This window comes from Choristoneura fumiferana, chromosome 3, assembly GCF_025370935.1.
Source record: "Choristoneura fumiferana chromosome 3, NRCan_CFum_1, whole genome shotgun sequence".
In the NCBI taxonomy this organism is placed as follows: domain Eukaryota; kingdom Metazoa; phylum Arthropoda; class Insecta; order Lepidoptera; family Tortricidae; genus Choristoneura; species Choristoneura fumiferana.
In genome coordinates, this window is record NC_133474.1 from 3,365,244 (window position 1) to 3,382,547 (window position 17,304).

General features: G+C 39.0%; 1 protein-coding gene across 1 annotated transcript; it reads right to left on the reverse strand.

The window, feature by feature from the left end:
• Positions 1-1,266: 1,266 nt before the first annotated feature.
• On the reverse strand, positions 1,267-16,221 carry MED15 (mediator complex subunit 15). The gene is given in 14 exon segments (XM_074085245.1): positions 1,267-3,660; positions 4,262-4,368; positions 4,370-4,483; positions 5,118-5,220; positions 6,531-6,652; positions 6,954-7,108; positions 9,166-9,338; positions 9,965-10,070; positions 11,791-12,111; positions 12,502-12,747; positions 13,519-13,692; positions 14,214-14,414; positions 15,757-15,896; positions 16,027-16,221. Coding segments are annotated over 14 exon segments (2,169 nt in total). The 5' UTR covers positions 16,119-16,221; the 3' UTR covers positions 1,267-3,545.
• Positions 16,222-17,304: the final 1,083 nt, after the last annotated feature.

A 17,304-nucleotide genomic window follows, 5' to 3' on the forward strand; every position in this document is an offset into this window, starting at 1 on the left:
ATTGTTAATCAATTGTAGGTATTTTGTCTAAATAAAAAAGAAAATATTTTTTTACAAATACATTTATTATCAACAATAGTTACTTTAAAACACTTACAACATCGTCTATGATACCTTAGGGACCTCTAGGGATCGGAACATTTTATTGTTTCATGATTTAAATTGATCCCATTTCATGGAGATTCAATAAATTAATAACTAATTAATGTAATTTATCCGGTTGATTGCTTTCACATGCATAATAAAATGTAAAAAAACGAGGTCGACAGTAACAGCTGAAAACAAATGAAATCGGAAATTATACTTTTTCTAATGTTTAATGTGTTGGTTTATTTTTGCATTTTATTTTGGAAATATGACAAGCGTGCCTCAGAAGATTAATTCCGAACAACTCTCAGTATTAAGATTGGTTTTTGGAATCTTTTTGTATTTTTTATTTCAATTCCAAATTTTTACTTTAGTGGTGTAGCGGTATAGCACGCGGTACGGAATACCGAGGACCTGGGTTCGATTCCCAGTGCCGGTCTTATTTTTCTGGTTTCTCTGTGCATCTATATTTCAGTATGTATTTTCAACTGTCAGTATTTTCTTCAACTACTTGGGCGCAATCATAACGTGTCAGCATTTACTTCATAACGGCCGTTGATTATAGAAGTTGTTTTGTTTGTGTTTCTGTGTTGAGACTAGTTGGCGCAGTATCTCGAAGTCCGTTTGACAACTTTGAGATTTGTGTCACGTTTCTGATTGGTTAAATAACTAAAGGAGCCAATCGCAAGCAAGTCTGTGACGTCAAACGGACCTGTCGATTTTAACGCCCTCTAGCGATATTTCACTTGTCAAGAAACCCTCTGTTTCGCAATTTCGTAGGTAGACGTCGATTTACATCGGAGAGATAGCTATATCGAAAATACAGAGAGAGCGGATAATGATAAATGAAAAATTAGTGGCAGCTTAAAAATTCTAAAAATATTTATTTTCACCTTATTTTTTGTTACCAAGTTAGAGCAGAAACTAATGTAGTTTGTTGCCGTTTTTTCACAGTTGCTCTACATGCGGTTGAATTGAGAACATCTTTGTCAGGCCGTAGTCATTTTTGATGCAACTAACCCTTTATCGAATATTTTTTTCTCAGAATTAATCGTTCCGCAAGCTTTGTTTTATTCTACATAAAATTGGAAAATGGTTGTATTGTACAAATATTAAATTATCACAGAAAAATATCACGTCTATAAAAAAATACTGGCTTTAATAAAAAAAAGAGGATCCCTTATAGAAACATTTTAATTCGATACCTTATTAAACTTAACTCTCAATTAAAAAAACAATAAAATAAAATTTCACTCTTAATCAAGGACAAAGCCTTTTCTAATATAATTTATTTAACTAAGACAGGAATTATAGTTTTTGATATCGTCCATATTTAAAATTGTGTAGTCAACAACTCTGTCAATGATATAAAAGTTCCTGACATTTAAAGTCCATAATATTTTAAAAATACTTTCGGTTATCGCATGAAAATATCGCTATTTTATTTCCCCTTGATATATCTGTTTGTTTCACTATTCCGATGTTTGTCGAGGAAACCCGAATGACTTTTGATAATTGGGTAGTAACCACGATTAATCAGTAAAATTTATGAGAGAAGCTAGCAAAGCTCCGCATAGCGGAGCTTCTGTTCTGCTTAGTTTAGGCGTTTCGCGACTTGATCCAACTCTTAACCTAACCATTCAAAACAGGATTAATTCGCTCTCTGGCATTTGTGGATTATTTAATAAATTTGGTAAACCATTTAATTCGTTCGCCTGGTGTTCGGTTTTTTTTTGGTGGTAACATAGGGCAGACATCTTTTTTTTCAATAATAAATAAATGAAAAAATTTAATTAATAGGAGTCAACTACCCGATTATCAATTATTACATTTCATAGTGATCAATGATCATATACTTCATACACTTCATGGTACTTTTACAACGCTATGTGCGCATATACCTAAATTAAATCCACAAAGCACTCATGAGTTAGCAACATGAGCTTCCTCTATCATCAAAACGTTATGCCACTTTAGGATGGCAAACCATTTATTTGGCCGAATGCTCGAATAAATTCGAGGTGAAAGATATATTCACACTTTAGTGCCTTGTCACTGTATGTCTTCTGTCAATTTTATAGGAAAGGTCAAGTGTCAATCAATATTTAAACGTAGCTCGATGCCATGGCACCTCAACCTCTCCTGGGTCACGCAAGTATAAATCAAACGTTAAGAGTTGTGAGAGCTATAAGCCAATTAGTTCATAGCTCATCTCCTAAGAATGCTAATACATTAGAAACATTTTTCTATGTATCTGTTCAGTATCACTCTTGTCTCCTGAGTCACGGAACAGAGTAACCAACCAAGTTAATTGGTCTTCAAACAGCAAGTGGCAGCGAAGGATAGTGAAGTTTATATATATCTTGTGCCTCGTTAAAGTAAAAAATTACTAGAAAAAAGTGCGCTAAAATAAGCAAGGGTGTGTTGTATCATCTTAGCGTATCGAGCACGCGTGTTTTAAGTGCACCTAGAGTCTAGGTGCACTATAGTTTAGTTCAATCAACTTGGGTATTTAATTGAACTCATAGGGTATTTAAGATACACGACACAACATGGATCGCGACGTAATAGGTATTGCATGTTGCATGATCGCATGTTTTCGCGTCCAAAGTGACGATCATGGTTCGTCGGTGCTTCGCGACAGAGATACGATACGCTAAATGATACGAATGTGTGCTTTTTCCATTTCTTACACGAGTGCTTTGTGTTTGTATCCAATGTTTTTTTTGCAAAAAATAATATTACTCTAATGTCACTAGTGATTTTGTGTAAAGTAACTACAGGGCATTTGACACCGTTAAATTAACCAATAATTCTAAGATCTCTAGACTCTAAGAAATACGAATTAATTTTAACCCATAAAACTAGATAAATATTTAATCAAACATAAAAAATATCCTTAATAGATTTTAAATATAAATCAATGAATGGTCATTCGAGTTGCCTAAAAAGTGACGTCACAGTTCATTATTAAAGGCTGACCAGAATTATAAAAAACCTCAACATATTGCGGAAAACCAATAGAACTAATTTCTTGCACTGGTAACACTAAATTCAAATGTCAACTGTCTATTGCTGTCAAAGCTTAAAGTTGTTTGCGCGTGGTATTTTAAAGTGTTATTTTGTCGTTTTGTGCGTTAAAATGCCGAATATTATCCATAGCTTTGGAAGGAAAATAATACACAAGTATAAAAGTATTTGTCATAGAAAAAGTCTAGAGGGATTAGAAAATATTCCTTTAAATAACATCACCGACACCGTTGTCAAAATGACTGGTAAGTATCGTATAGCAAGTGTAAAGAATGTTGCAATATAAAACGTAGAAGTGCTGCCCTCGCGTCAGGTTTTTTATATTCCTGGTCAGCCTCAAGCTTTGACAATCAATTTGATACGTGGTGTCAAACACTTTTCATCATTGGAGCAATATTATTTGAGGGACGGCGCCTATACGGCGTAGTTTACAACCCTAGGGCGGGAACGGGAGTATATGTTACTGGCGTGGGTGCACAAGCTTGTCGGACCGACATCTCCCACGCGTCTAGGAGCTGGCCGACTGAACAGCTCTTCGGTAATCTGCAATAAATTATAAAATAATAAGTGTCTGTATTTTTTTAAGAATGTAAACGTGATGTGTTGAATGTTTGATCGAATGAGACGATGGAATTTGGGAGATGGAGTAACCGATAATAATGGAAAAGGACTGAAGTGAAGACGTACTATTTTTTGTGAAACTATGTGTTTCTCAGGTTTGATTCCAAATATAAGCTTAATATATATTGTGGGCGACCGTGAAAGTGTTTTCTTTGAAGATCAGCATACATAAATAATACCGAAACTAGAACACATCGAAAAAATCATAGTAGTTCATTCATTGCGTGATGCGAGCTTTTCTATACACAAACTCGAGCAGTTAGAATTTAAAGCGTTTACTCAATATGTTCTGGAAAATTTAATATTTTCGCCAAGCGCCATCTTACGCAATGTTAGTTTATATTTAGATTAGGCTAGGTTTATACGTCTAGCTTGGTCTTATCTCTGAGAAACTGCGTGTTTTCGAGTTTTACTTAAGATATTATACTAGTCAATAAGGTTATCCAGGCCCCCTCGTCTACATAAAAATGATCAAAAGCTTCGTGACGTAATTTGTAGATCACCCCTTGTAAAGTGGACATACCTCGCACACCGAGCGTCCATAGCCCGCTCGACCCTCGCGAGGAACTCGTGCGAGTGGTGCTTCTGCCCCCTAGGGCGCAGGCGGGCGGGCGCGTGCGCCGGGTACCCCGCGCGGCACCGTCACGTGCACGGACGGCACGCACGGCAGACGCGCGTCGTCGAGCGACGCGACGAGAGATATCGCGCCGTTGCCGCCGGATAGCTGCATCGTTTCTAGGGATACCTGGATCAAAGAGCAGGTGTTGGTGTGGTTACTCTAAATTGGAAATCAAAATCAAATATTCTGCAAGTAGGTCATCTAAAAGCTCCTTCTGAAAGATTATTATTGCCAAGAAAATGTGTCTCAAAAAACTTGGCAGTTCTATTACGTTTCTAAGGGGCAGTTTTACCATCCATTGATTAATTTTATTTGACGGATAAATGTGATGCCGTCTCTGTCTATTCGAACAAAACTAACAGCGACCGGCATCACATTTAGCCGTCAGATAAATTTAATTAATGGATGGTAAAACAAGGAATTTTACTAATAAAAACAATTAAGGTTAACTAAAAAAAATTACAAAAGATGAAATTATATATGGTTATGGAAACGTTACACTATCCATTTAAATTTTACAAAATGAAGAATGAGATGCAACGAGCTTTAGTAACCTAGTGGTTTGATCTACGACCTCTCAAGAATGCTCCTATCGAGAATTCCATTAGGAGTTTGTCATTCCGCACTGAGCTTGCGTGGGAACTACAGCCCAAGCATTCTCAATCTGAACGAAGACTTGTGCCCAGCAGTGGGACATATATAGGCATGGTCCAGGATGCAGCGCGATGGTATTCATATCGTTACGAGAAACTGTATTTACCTTAAACCTTGAGTCTAGTCTCGCTATTTCTCCTTGCAGAACATCAGGAATCTCCTGAGTAGGCTCCTCTGGTTTTGTTACTTTTAATGGCGGAGGAAGATTTCTGAAAATTTAAAATTGGTTAATGTGTCAATCAAATTTTTAAGTGTGGCTCGTTGCCATGATGTCCCCTGGGTCACTATTTGAAAATATGATTTTATGAGGTACAAATCCACCGAAAAATAAGAGTTGTGACAGTAAGAAGCCAATTGCTACATGGCTTATCCCCTAAGCATGCTCGTAGTAGGTATACAAACATTTTTCTACTAACTGTATCACTGTTGTCTCCTGGGTCACGTGACAGAATAACAACACTAACACTATAAGTCTTATAAAAGTTGATTGACATAAATAATATCAGTTATTATAATCTAGGTGACCTAACTAGCCTGATTCACCAGTCTCTGAAGCTTTTTTTTTGTTTGTGATCTGACATAGGCAGACGCAAGTTTAGTTTTTTAAGACTTTATTTATCGGTTTTGCTATAAGAGCTACATTCATAACAAATTTTAACTTTTTAGTGTAGCTTGCTCCCATGGTAGCGTCTCCTGCCTGAACGACTTATTAAAAGTATGATTGTATGGGGTACAAATCCACTAAAAGTTGGGACCAGCAGGGCTACTACGAAACTCGAAACTCGAAGTTCGTGTCGTGCGGTCCCTCTGACACTTAGGGGCTGTTTCACCATCCATTGATTATTGTTAACTGGCGGTTAGGTGTGATGCCGTCTCTATTTCTTTTGTTCGAATAGACGGATACGGCATCACATTTAACCGTCACTTAACACTAATCAATGGATGGTGAAACAGCCCCTTAAACTACTTAATACGAGAGCGAGAGGGACCGCACGACACGAACTTCGAGTTTCGTAGTAGCCCTGCTGTGGCAGTTTCAAACCAATTCCTTCATGGCTCATATCCTAAACATACTAATAGTATACATTGCAAACATTTTTCTAACAAAGTGTATCACTGGTGTCTCTTAAGTCACGAGGACAGAAAAATATACACTAAAAAGTTGATTGGTCCGGAAATAACTTTTTTAATGACTGTATCTTTTTAATAAGGGCTAAAAGACAAGCGAAATATGGCTAGATGGCGTTAGTATCGTAACGTCAAAAAAACCTCACGACACTAACGCCATCTAGCCATATTATATTTCGCCTGTCTCTTAGCCCTCACTGCATTGACTTTGAAGTTAGATTTTTTTCACTTCTTCAAGGGGTGATACTTCCTTTCCTGAGACGCATTCCTTAGAAAAAGGGTCTTGACAGACAGACAACAAAGCGATCCTAAAAGGGTTCCATTTTTCCCTTTTAAGGTACGGAACCCTAAATATAAAAGATAAATAAATAAATATAATTGGTAGCCATACTTGATTTCCGGACCATTGAGGGCCTCGAGCGTGGAGCCGAACGTGCGTTTCAGCGTATGATTGGCGAGCGGAGACTGAAGGCAGTTGTTTACTACCTCCAACAGTGGGTTGAATATTTGTTCCTGTAAAAAAAATGTCTTAATATTAGCTACCACCTACGACATAGTGAAAAATTCGTCTGTGACCATCCCTAGGGAGCTACGCGCTTAGTTAATAGTATTTAAGTATTTATTTATTTAAAAATGTTTACATGACATTACAGTAATGACCGATGCACGAAACTCAGACCAACAATCAAAGATTATGTTTTAACAATAATAGAATAGGTAACAAACAAATTATATTGGAGCAGTCGAACACCTATCGTCCATCGCCTCAAAATCATGAATCATGATGATGACGATGTGATGAATGACCATTTACCTTGCCAGAAGCTGGTATCCCCAGCCCGTCTGCTCTCTTGAAGTCCAGTTTCTCGAGCACCACCTCGCACTTGATAAGAGTCTCCAGAGGCATCCGCTTGTTAGGATTGGACAGGATGTCCAGGAGATTCTTCATCTTCGTCAGTTTCTCCACGTCTGAATGCAAATAAAAAAAATATTTATCTGTCAGAAGAATAGTAAAAATACAATACTACACAATGACTCTTTATTGTACACCACAAATAGTAAGCGATATAGAAAACAGGTACACAGAGAGAAAATTACAAGGTAAGCAATAAGTGGCCTTATCGCTTCAGAGCGATCTCTTCCAGTTCCAGGTAACCTTTAAATATCGTCTTTGTCGCCTTATGCAGGAGTGTTACAGTTAGTTTATTAAATAAAATAAATAAATAAATAAAAAGACATTTATTGCCACATTGAAAAAAAATACAATGCACATAACAAAAACACACCAAATAAAACGAAAACTTAGAACTACACAATGTCCAAAAAGGTAGGAAAAATAATAATAATAATAAAAAACAAAAGAAAAAAATAAATACAACAGACACGTTACAAATAAAAAATAAGATATTAATAAAATAAGATGTTTATTAAGATGTTGCTGTATACCTTATATTTGTTTTATTCTGCACGCTAATAAACACTTACTAGAAAATGTGAGATTGATAATAGTTTACACACATGTTAGAATTAGATCGGTCAATCAACTTTTAAGTGTGGTTATTCTTTACCCAGGAGACATCAGTAAGATCATCATTTTCTTAGAAAAATATTTGCGATGTATTACTATTACCTTGTTTATTGTACTATTAGCATGCTTAGGAGATGAACAGAGTCCGGAATTCTCGTAGCCATTATGAGCTGTCATAGGGACTTCTCATTTATCGACTACCGATTATGTACATTTTATCGATGCATTATAGAACCAACATATTAAAGAAGATTAAAAACTAAACAGGCGGCCTTATCGCTAAAGAGCGATCTTTTTAATAAAAACCCCTGAGTAGTTGAAAATATTAAATAGAGATTTGCAATGAATAAAATGAAAAAATATAAGGTAACAATTTCACATGAAATCGCTTCAGTTCAGTGTATAACATTTGTCAATTTCATGTTCAAAGTCTGTTTTAGTCCTTATGTTCTTGATGCAATTTCTTTCGAAAAATGTTTAAAAAAGCTTAAGAAATCCACATTATTTATAATAATAATAATTGTTTACCTCTACTTTTAATCTTCGCATAATGCATCGATAAAATGTACATAATCGGTAGTCGATAAATGATAAGTCCCTATGACAGCTCAAAATGGCTACGAGAATTCCGGACTCTGGAGATGAACCATGAAGGAATGAGGGCTATCGCGAATGAATTCGCCGCTAGAGGCGCTAGTGTAGCGTGAGGTCTCCGAAATGTCAAATCTCATAGTTTTTGGGTGAGCTACGCGGGTTTATTTATAATAAGATTTTTTTTGTGAATATTTTGCATAACCTGAAATTAATTATGGCAATTATGCGTTACGGGGCAATGAATGTCTGTGTTTTGAGACAGTTTTGTCTTTCGGAAACTTTTGTCCTCCCTTTTTTCCGAACAAAACGGGACTAAGCAACACTGTGGTTGCTGGATATTTTTATGGTACGGTTTTAAGGTGTTTTAAATATGATTTTAATCTAAACTTTGTTTTAACGCCCGTAATAACAGACTGAAAGCCACACTTAAAAACCTCACGCAACAGTGCGCCATCTAGTGAGACAAAAAACGATAGCCCTCATTGCCTTAAAACTGCCACAAGTCCCAAACTTTTTAGTGTAGCTTGTTGCCATGGTAACGTCACCTGAGTTACTTATTAAAAGTATGATTTTATAGGGTACATACAAATCCACTAAAAGTTAAGAGTTGTGACAGTTTAAGGCAAATCCTTCATGGCGTATCTCCTAAGCATGCTAATAGTATGCATTGCAAACATTTTTCTAATGAAGTGTCTCCTGAGTTACGGGACAGAATAACAACACTAAGGGGCTGTTTCACCATCCATTGATTAGTGTCAACTGACGGTTAAATGTGATGCCGTCTCCATTTGTTTTGTTCGAATAGACGGAGATGGCATCACATTTAACCGTTAGTTAACACTAATCAATGGATGGTGAAACAGCCCCTAAAAATTGATTGATCGTAAGTCTACTGTTGACTCACTCTCGCCCTCGCTGACCATGCGATGTACCATGCGCCTGAGTGGTTCGATGTACTTGCTGAGCTGGCGGACCTTCTCGCGATAGGCCGCCTCCTCCCCGCCGGGGGACGCCGCCCCCGCCCCCAGGGGGGTATTCAATGACGACGAAGGGGACGCCACCATATTCATGCCCACCCTGTGAATATTAATAAGTTTTTGTTAAAAAAAAAACATTTTTAATACAAGATGTTTTCTGATTCTGCTTTTTGACTGCACTTGCATTGTCATCTAAACATTTCAAGTACCAAATTTCAAGTCGATGCCATTAATCGTCGAGAAGTTCCGTCCAGCGGAGACGATCCTGGCTGGAACACCAGAATATCACTATCAGATTATAGTATTGTCACCAGATTTACATAAGTATGCTAAATCTCAAGTCAATCCGACCATAGGAAGTGGGTTGTGAGTGTGTGTGTGTGTGAGTTGCTTCCAAGATTTGACCCAAATAAATAAACAGGGCAAGCTAAAAAAAAGTTTGTAAACCACGAATTGATTATTGACGTCCCAAACTAAGCAAAGCTTGATAGATAAACATACTTTGAGCGTACGAATGACAGCTGGACAAGTAATTCGGTAAACTACTTTTATTTTGAGTTCAAAATAATGCTACTAGTCATGAAATTTGGCACAGTTGTTTTTTTATTCCCAAGATTTGATGACAAACATTTATTTAAAAGTAAAAGTAACCCACCAATATTATAAATGGACGGAGTCGCGGGCAACATAGTAATTAATAATAAGCGTGTTAAAAGAATAGTTTACCTCTGTTGCGGCTGGTGATGCTGCAAATGCGAGGAGGGACTGCCGACGCCGACGCCGCACGAGCCCAGCGCGCCCATTGGGGAGGGCAGGGCGCCCCCCATCACGCCTGCACAATCATCATCATCAAGGATTATGGACCACGCGAGAAATTATTCTAAAAGGCGACAGCCAATAATTAAACCCGGATTTTTAATCCCATGGAAAAAATGTAAGCAAAGGTGCAGAATTCAAGATATTATTCTTTCCACATTTGCCAGAAATCGACTTCCCATTAAAAAACTATTTCTTAATCAAGATAAAATATTTTAATTTACTGATGAAAATCTTTACTTTGGCATTTACTACGCTTTGGTATATCAATTTAAAAAGAGAGTACTGTTTTCGTATGCTTAATTTATTTATTGTCCTGGTATTACACACGGGTTTTTAAGCTGTAGGCCGCTTGACGCGAGACGTCACTCAATGCACTAACATTCGAGACTGAATTCGTAATCGTTTACCAGTGACTCTTGTTCTGTTATTTTTTTCACTATCGACATTGTTGTTATATTTTTACTGTTGTTGTTCATTGTTACGTTTTCCGTTGTTTTTCGTTCATTTTTGTATGAAAGGATGGACTCCGGTCCGAGTACTTCTCGGTCAAAAGACTACTTGTAAGTTGTCTCCCGTAAAAACGGTTCTTTTATCGAAAATAGAAAAAAACATGGCAACAACAGATCATTATATAATATTTCTAGCGGGCCCATACCTTGAAATAACCTGAAATGTCACTTTGACAATGACGAAAATTTGTTTATACATTTCTTCCGTGGGATTAAAAATCCGGGTTTCCGTGAGGCCACCCACAGTGACGAAACGAGAGTGAAATGTTATATCTAGCATCTAGCTAGGTATTTTAAACACTTACGTCATTTCACTGAACCAGTTCAAAGATTTGATCAAATCACCTATATGCATTACTATAGGTGATTACACTATAGGTATGTCATTCATGTTACAGTACATTTTATCATACCACTGAATGTGTCTGGTGAAATAAAAAAAAGGAGTGGCCTTTTCTTGGTTGATTCTGTCAGTTGAGTGAATGTTGTGCTGAAGTAGCGTTCCCACCAATAATGTGCGAGGAATGTATTTTTCATTAACCAATAGAAACGTTTTATTTACCTCGCCTTGCATAGCACATCCCTGGTGGAAACAGCTGAGCAGAGCGAGGCTAGGTAAATGAAGCGTTTCTATTGGTTAAAGAAAAACACATTCCCCGCAACACATTCTCGCACATTATTGGTGGAAACGCAGCTTAAAACGGATCCTCTACTAGGAAGCCAAGATCCATTTGGCTTCTGGCACAGGAACTGCTGTCGCGACTGCGCGGGCGCGCTATAGCCCCCATGTGACCCCCAGTGGACCCCCACTCACTCATGGAGACGGGGCTGGTCCCAGGCATGTTGGGGCTGGGTGCAGGGGGCGAGGGACTCTGACGCAGGAACTGCTGCGGCGGTTGCGCGCGCGCTGTAGCCCCCATGTGACACCTAGTGGCCCCCCACTCACCCATGGAGACGGGGCTGGGCCCGGGCAATGGCAGGCATGTTGGGGCTGGGCGCGGAGAGCGAGGGACTCTGGCGTAGTAACTGCTGCGGCGACTGCGCGGGCGCACCGTGTAGCCCCCGTGTGACTCCTAGTGGCCCCATACTCACCCATGGAGACGGGGCTGGGCCCGGGCATGTTGGGGCTGGGCGCGGATGGCGAGGGACTCTGGCGCAGGAACTGCTGCGGCGCCTGCGCGCGCGCTGTAGCCCCCATGTGACTCCTAGTGGCCCTATACTCACCCATGGAGACGGGGCTGGGCCCGGGCATGTTGGGGCTGGGCGCGGAGGGCGAGGGACTCTGGCGCAGGAACTGCTGCGGCGCCTGCGCGCGCGCTGTAGCCCCCATGTGACTCCTAGTGGCCCTATACTCACCCATGGAGACGGGGCTGGGCCCGGGCATGTTGGGGCTGGGCGCGGAGGGCGAGGGACTCTGGCGCAGGAACTGCTGCGGCGGCTGCGCGCGCGCGCCGTAGCCGACCATGCCCACGTCCTGTTTGGGCGGCACGCGCGACTGCATATGCAGCATGTTCATGTTCACCATGGGGTTATTACCCATGCCTCCTGTTCAAACAGAATATACAAAAAATTAAAAAAAAAAACTGCCTAGTGCGAATTGTGAGAAAATGCGGGTTCCGTAATCAAAAAACTAACACTGCAAGTAGGCCGTAAAGAAAAGACCATCATTGCTAAGAAGAACGCGCCCCAAGAAACTTGGTAGAAAGTAATTTTTTCAAACAGAATATATCATCAGACGTCAACTGTTGGACATAAACATAAGCCTCCCCCATAGACAGTCGGAATAGACATCAATTGCTTAGGTTGGAATTTGCCTGGGGACCCATATAATTTAGAACATTATAAATTTTTAACAGTTGCAATACAATCAAATTAAATATTACAACACATATGTACAAAAGTTAATCAAAACTATGCAAATTAGTAAATACACACCCATCTGTCCCCCCATTTGCCCCTGCATACCCCCCTGCTGCATTTGCCCCATCCCCACTTGGTTGCACTGCATATTGTTGCCCCCCATGGCGACTTGCATGTTAGATCCCATGGGCATGTTAGACATCATCTGCCCCTGCATGCCGGGCCCCATTTGCCCCTGCATCTGGTTCCCCATGGGATTCATGCCGCTCATCCCCATGCCACCCATGGGGGGTTGGTTTGGGACCATACCCATGGCGCCACCTGCAAACAAAGTTGGTATCATGGCCTACCAACCCCTACAAGCTATATTTAATACAAAAAAACAGCAATAGATGGCACTACCATTAACATTTGTAAATTATAAAATGTGAAGAAGCCGAATTAAGTAGAAATATTGAGATTAAAATAAAGACTAGCATATTTTATAAACACAATTTCACATCAAACTTAATTCGACTCCTTATTTAAAGATAAGAAACACATAAATTGAGAATACAAAAGTATAGGCTACATGTGGCTACATTTCAGCTATGAGGCTTTCGTAGTGTTTTGCAATTGTGACGCTAGATGGCGAATAACTGGAATGCGCTTGCTGGGCTTGCCCCGCGCTTGCGAAACTATTTGTGAGAAACATGTTATTCTCTTCTAACAACGTAAATAAGACAGAGACATCATGCGTATCTCTACTCGTCTAGGCTCAGTTGGTAAACTTGTTGGTTGTTGTCAGTTTACCGTATCCTTAATGTCTCACTAGATGGCATAACATATCGTGTTATTTGTGTTCTCACTGGTGCCATCTATTGGAAAATCAAAGGAAAGTAAAATAGCCAGTTGAATAGCCAGTATTAGGGTTTAGGGGGCCATTTGCTTGTACTAGGTGGTGTCTCTGTTATATTATCTACTTGGTGGTTGGTATCAAAGAAATATATAAAGATGAGATACTTTGAAATATTACCTGCACAAATTGATAAACAAATTCTGAGAAGCTTGTGCCAGCAGGTATAGGCCGAGATGAGATGAATGACACATTACCTAGTTTCCCTTGGAGATTCATGTTGAGTTGTGGCCTCTGGTTCAATGTTTGGAGCAGATTTGTGGCTGTCTGTGCTTGGGGTCCCTGCGAGTTGATGGGCCCCTGTTGGCCCATCTGGCCTTGCATGCCCATACCTTGGTTGGGGCCCATCACGCCTTGTTGCTGCATTTGACCTGGTAACAACACAACACTGTAAATTTTTGCCTTTTTTGTTTTTTTTTGTCCACTTTTATATGTTCCATTTCAATCCATCAAAATAGTTGAATGCAAAAGGCGCGTTCTTGTTCACTCTTCTACTACCCTCTAAAGGCAAAAGGTGGATAAGAGAGTAGCCCATTTCAAATACAGTACAATACCTTGATAAAGGGGTTGATCAACTTTTTCTTGTCTCTTGTTGCTATAGTTAGTCCCCTGACTCACTCTTTAAACCATAAGTTTGTGGTAGTTTTAAGCCCCTTCTAATTGGTCATCTAATAAGCATGTTAGTATAATATGACTCAACATTTTTTCTATTAAACTCTCTCCTTGCTGACAGGACAGAATAACAACAAGAAGTAGTTGATCAACCCAAGAACCATGGAATGGTCTGAAACATGTCAAAATAATACAAGAGTGACCTATCTATTTAATTTTAATAATTATGCAGTACAATATAGTTCTGCAGTAACACATAGGTTTAAAAGCGTTTGTTTACCTTGCGGACCAATGTTCATCATCTGGTTTCTAGTTCCCTGGGAGGCGAGGTTCTGCAGGGCATTTATAGGATCCGGGGCCAGGCCGGGCTGGCTGGGGCCCTGCTGGCCCTGGCCCTGTTGATTCTGCACTTGAGGGTTGGGGCCGCCCTGATTCTGATTGGGTCCTTGCATGTTTGGTGCTTGATTTTGTTTTGGTTGGGCTGAAAAGGATTTCTTTGAATTAATTTAACTTTTATACTTCTACCAGTCCTTAATACCTATAATAACACATGAGAGTGTGTTATTGTAGGTATTACTGACTCAGTTAAATAATACGGTATTTGACCATTTTGTATATGTTTTATAAATTTAAACTACACAATAATGCCTGTTATCGAATAGAGAAACAATTTTTAAGCTACCTTTACAGATAACAAAGTTATAAAGGTTTGAAAATCATGATTAGACGAGAAAGACATACTGGCATGTGACGTCATATGCCAGTACCACCATACTTGCTGCATAAAGAAAAGCGCTTGAGAAAGAGACAGGTATATAGATTTCTCAAAAAATCACTATAAATCCAATTTTCCACCGATTTAAATTTTCTCTTCGCTAAACACTATCTGTATATCTATATTTTCAGAATAATATTAAGATATGGCAAAATCAGGAGTTGTCAAATACTGTATTGGCTTGAAACTGTTGGTTTTGTCCAAATAAAGATTAAACATAATTTATCAATGACTGGTGAAACAGTCCCTAACTGTGTTTGATTCAAATCAAAGATAGCAGTATTATTCTTTACTTTACACAGACTGTTGCATTGGGGCATTTCTTAGATGGCAGTTGATTTTTTATGAACAAAAATACAATATGGTGCTTAAGAACTTAACAGAGAGTGGAGAAATAGAACCTTAATTTGGATAGATAAGACAAAAAACTATGTTAGGCAGAAGTGTGCTATGAGTTTTTTAAGATTTTTACAGAACTCCCAAAACATCTCCCCACAACATGGGGTAAAATTGAACCAACAAGTAAACTTGTGCAGCAAATATTTCACAAGTGAAAAAGACACACCCTTCCAACGTCTGTTCCAACAGTCTTGTTGGAAATGTCTGAATCCATGGTACTTGTACTATTATCTATTCCGTGTCAATGGTCCTAATATCTAGAAATTTTCAAAGATTAATGTAACTTACAAATCACACTCAATGCGTAAAAATCAGTTATTTCTGTAGTAAGACAACAGACCACACAGCAATTTTAGCAAGCCACAGCAGCCCTAATACAGACAGCCACTAAAATAATACAACTCCAAAAGAGACAGTTGGTTGAAGAAGTTTTGAATGTCCAAAAGTAGGTCTAAGGCAGTCAAATACATCTCACGGCAATCCTTGGTCAGTACACTTGGTCATGAGTAATGACTGACAAAGTTGAAGTTGAATAATAACTATGACATCTTCTGTGAAAAGGTTCCACAATGGCTTACGAATCAATTGGTTTGATCAATAGTATCTATCTAAATCTTACTGACTCATTAACAAATATGAAATGACTTACACATCTCTCGCACATGTAGAATCAATTTAGCCACCATATTCATGTACTCCTCCCGGGTCTTTGCTTTCATGAAGACGTGGTTTTCCATCTCACTACTGTTCCTTGCCACCTGCATGCCTGAGCGTTGGATCACCTCTTCTCTGAAATGTAAAACCACATGTATAGTTTCATATATTATTAAATTAGTTTCATAATCTTTAGTAACAGAGACAGAAAAACTTGCTGAACATTAATAATTATTGCATTAATGCAAAATTTATTTTCGCTTACATTTTCGACACAACGCTTTGTCTGAAGGATTGGGTTCTCCAGTTGTCCTCCGATCCCATTGAAGGGAAAAGTTTTAGTTCCATGTTATTCATTACTGCAGATAAATGCAGTAAGCTTTGAAGTAAATAACTCTTATTATAATATAAAAAAACGCAGCAGAAGCGAACGTTTACGTCTTCTTTAGCTTGACTTGATAGTACCACAGACTAAACAAACTAAATAAATATAAAATTTACATATACAAAGCATATACACATATACCAATACACCATTCACCATACACAGGCAGTGGGGCTACTGCGAAACTCGCAAATCGAAGTTCGTATCGCACCGTCCCTTTCACTCGCGTATTAAATGACATAAGCGTCAGCGAGACGGCAACATACGAAGTTGGAGTTTTGCACTTCGTTTCGTGGTATAGGGCCCGTGTCAAATCTGGTCACATGACATATAGCGATAAAGCTGAAAATGTTGAGCTTCATCGCTGAGAAAAAAACTATTCAATTTCGGTAAAAATAATGTTATTTTTTTTTTACATTCGCTCCAATTTCTTTTATTTGTAAATTGGCTGCAAACGAGCGACTAGCGACTGCATGTGGGGGCACCCGAAAATATCGAAGTTCGTGTCGTTCGGACCCTCTGACACTTATACTATTTAATACGAGTGCGAGAGGGACGGTACGATACGAACTTTGATTTTTGAACTTCGGAGTAGGCCTTCAGAGGGGAGGGGCTAGCACCTGAAAGCAAAATAAACGCGGCAAAATCGTTGCGTATTCGTGCCAAACTCGTTAGGCACTCATCTGGCTTTTACCTTGGACTTTAACGCGTCTGGCTTAGATGAATGATTGGTCTCGCGCGCTCGCTCGACTAGATACCGCCGGCGTACTTGTCAAATGCGGCAACAAATAGTACGCCGAAATCGGCGTACCTGAGCCCGAGGCGAGTCAGTCGCGTTGCAAACTGTGTGTAATGTGCATGTCCCGAATTTTTGTTAAATTTTGGTCATAAACCGAAGTAAAATGCCAGTTTTCGCAGTGAAGCTGTTTAATAATAATACTACAAGAAATAAAAAGGACACTGGGATCACATACCATCAGTAAATATCGTATAATTTCGAAATTACAAAATAAAATAACATGAACCCTAAACGCCATTCTGTGTTGCCGCGTACACAAGAATCAAATTCCCCGTGGTTGAGATTTTAATAAATTGAATGTTATTGTTATCATCATTAAATGATGATAAATTTTAATAACTTATTTTATTTAAGTATCT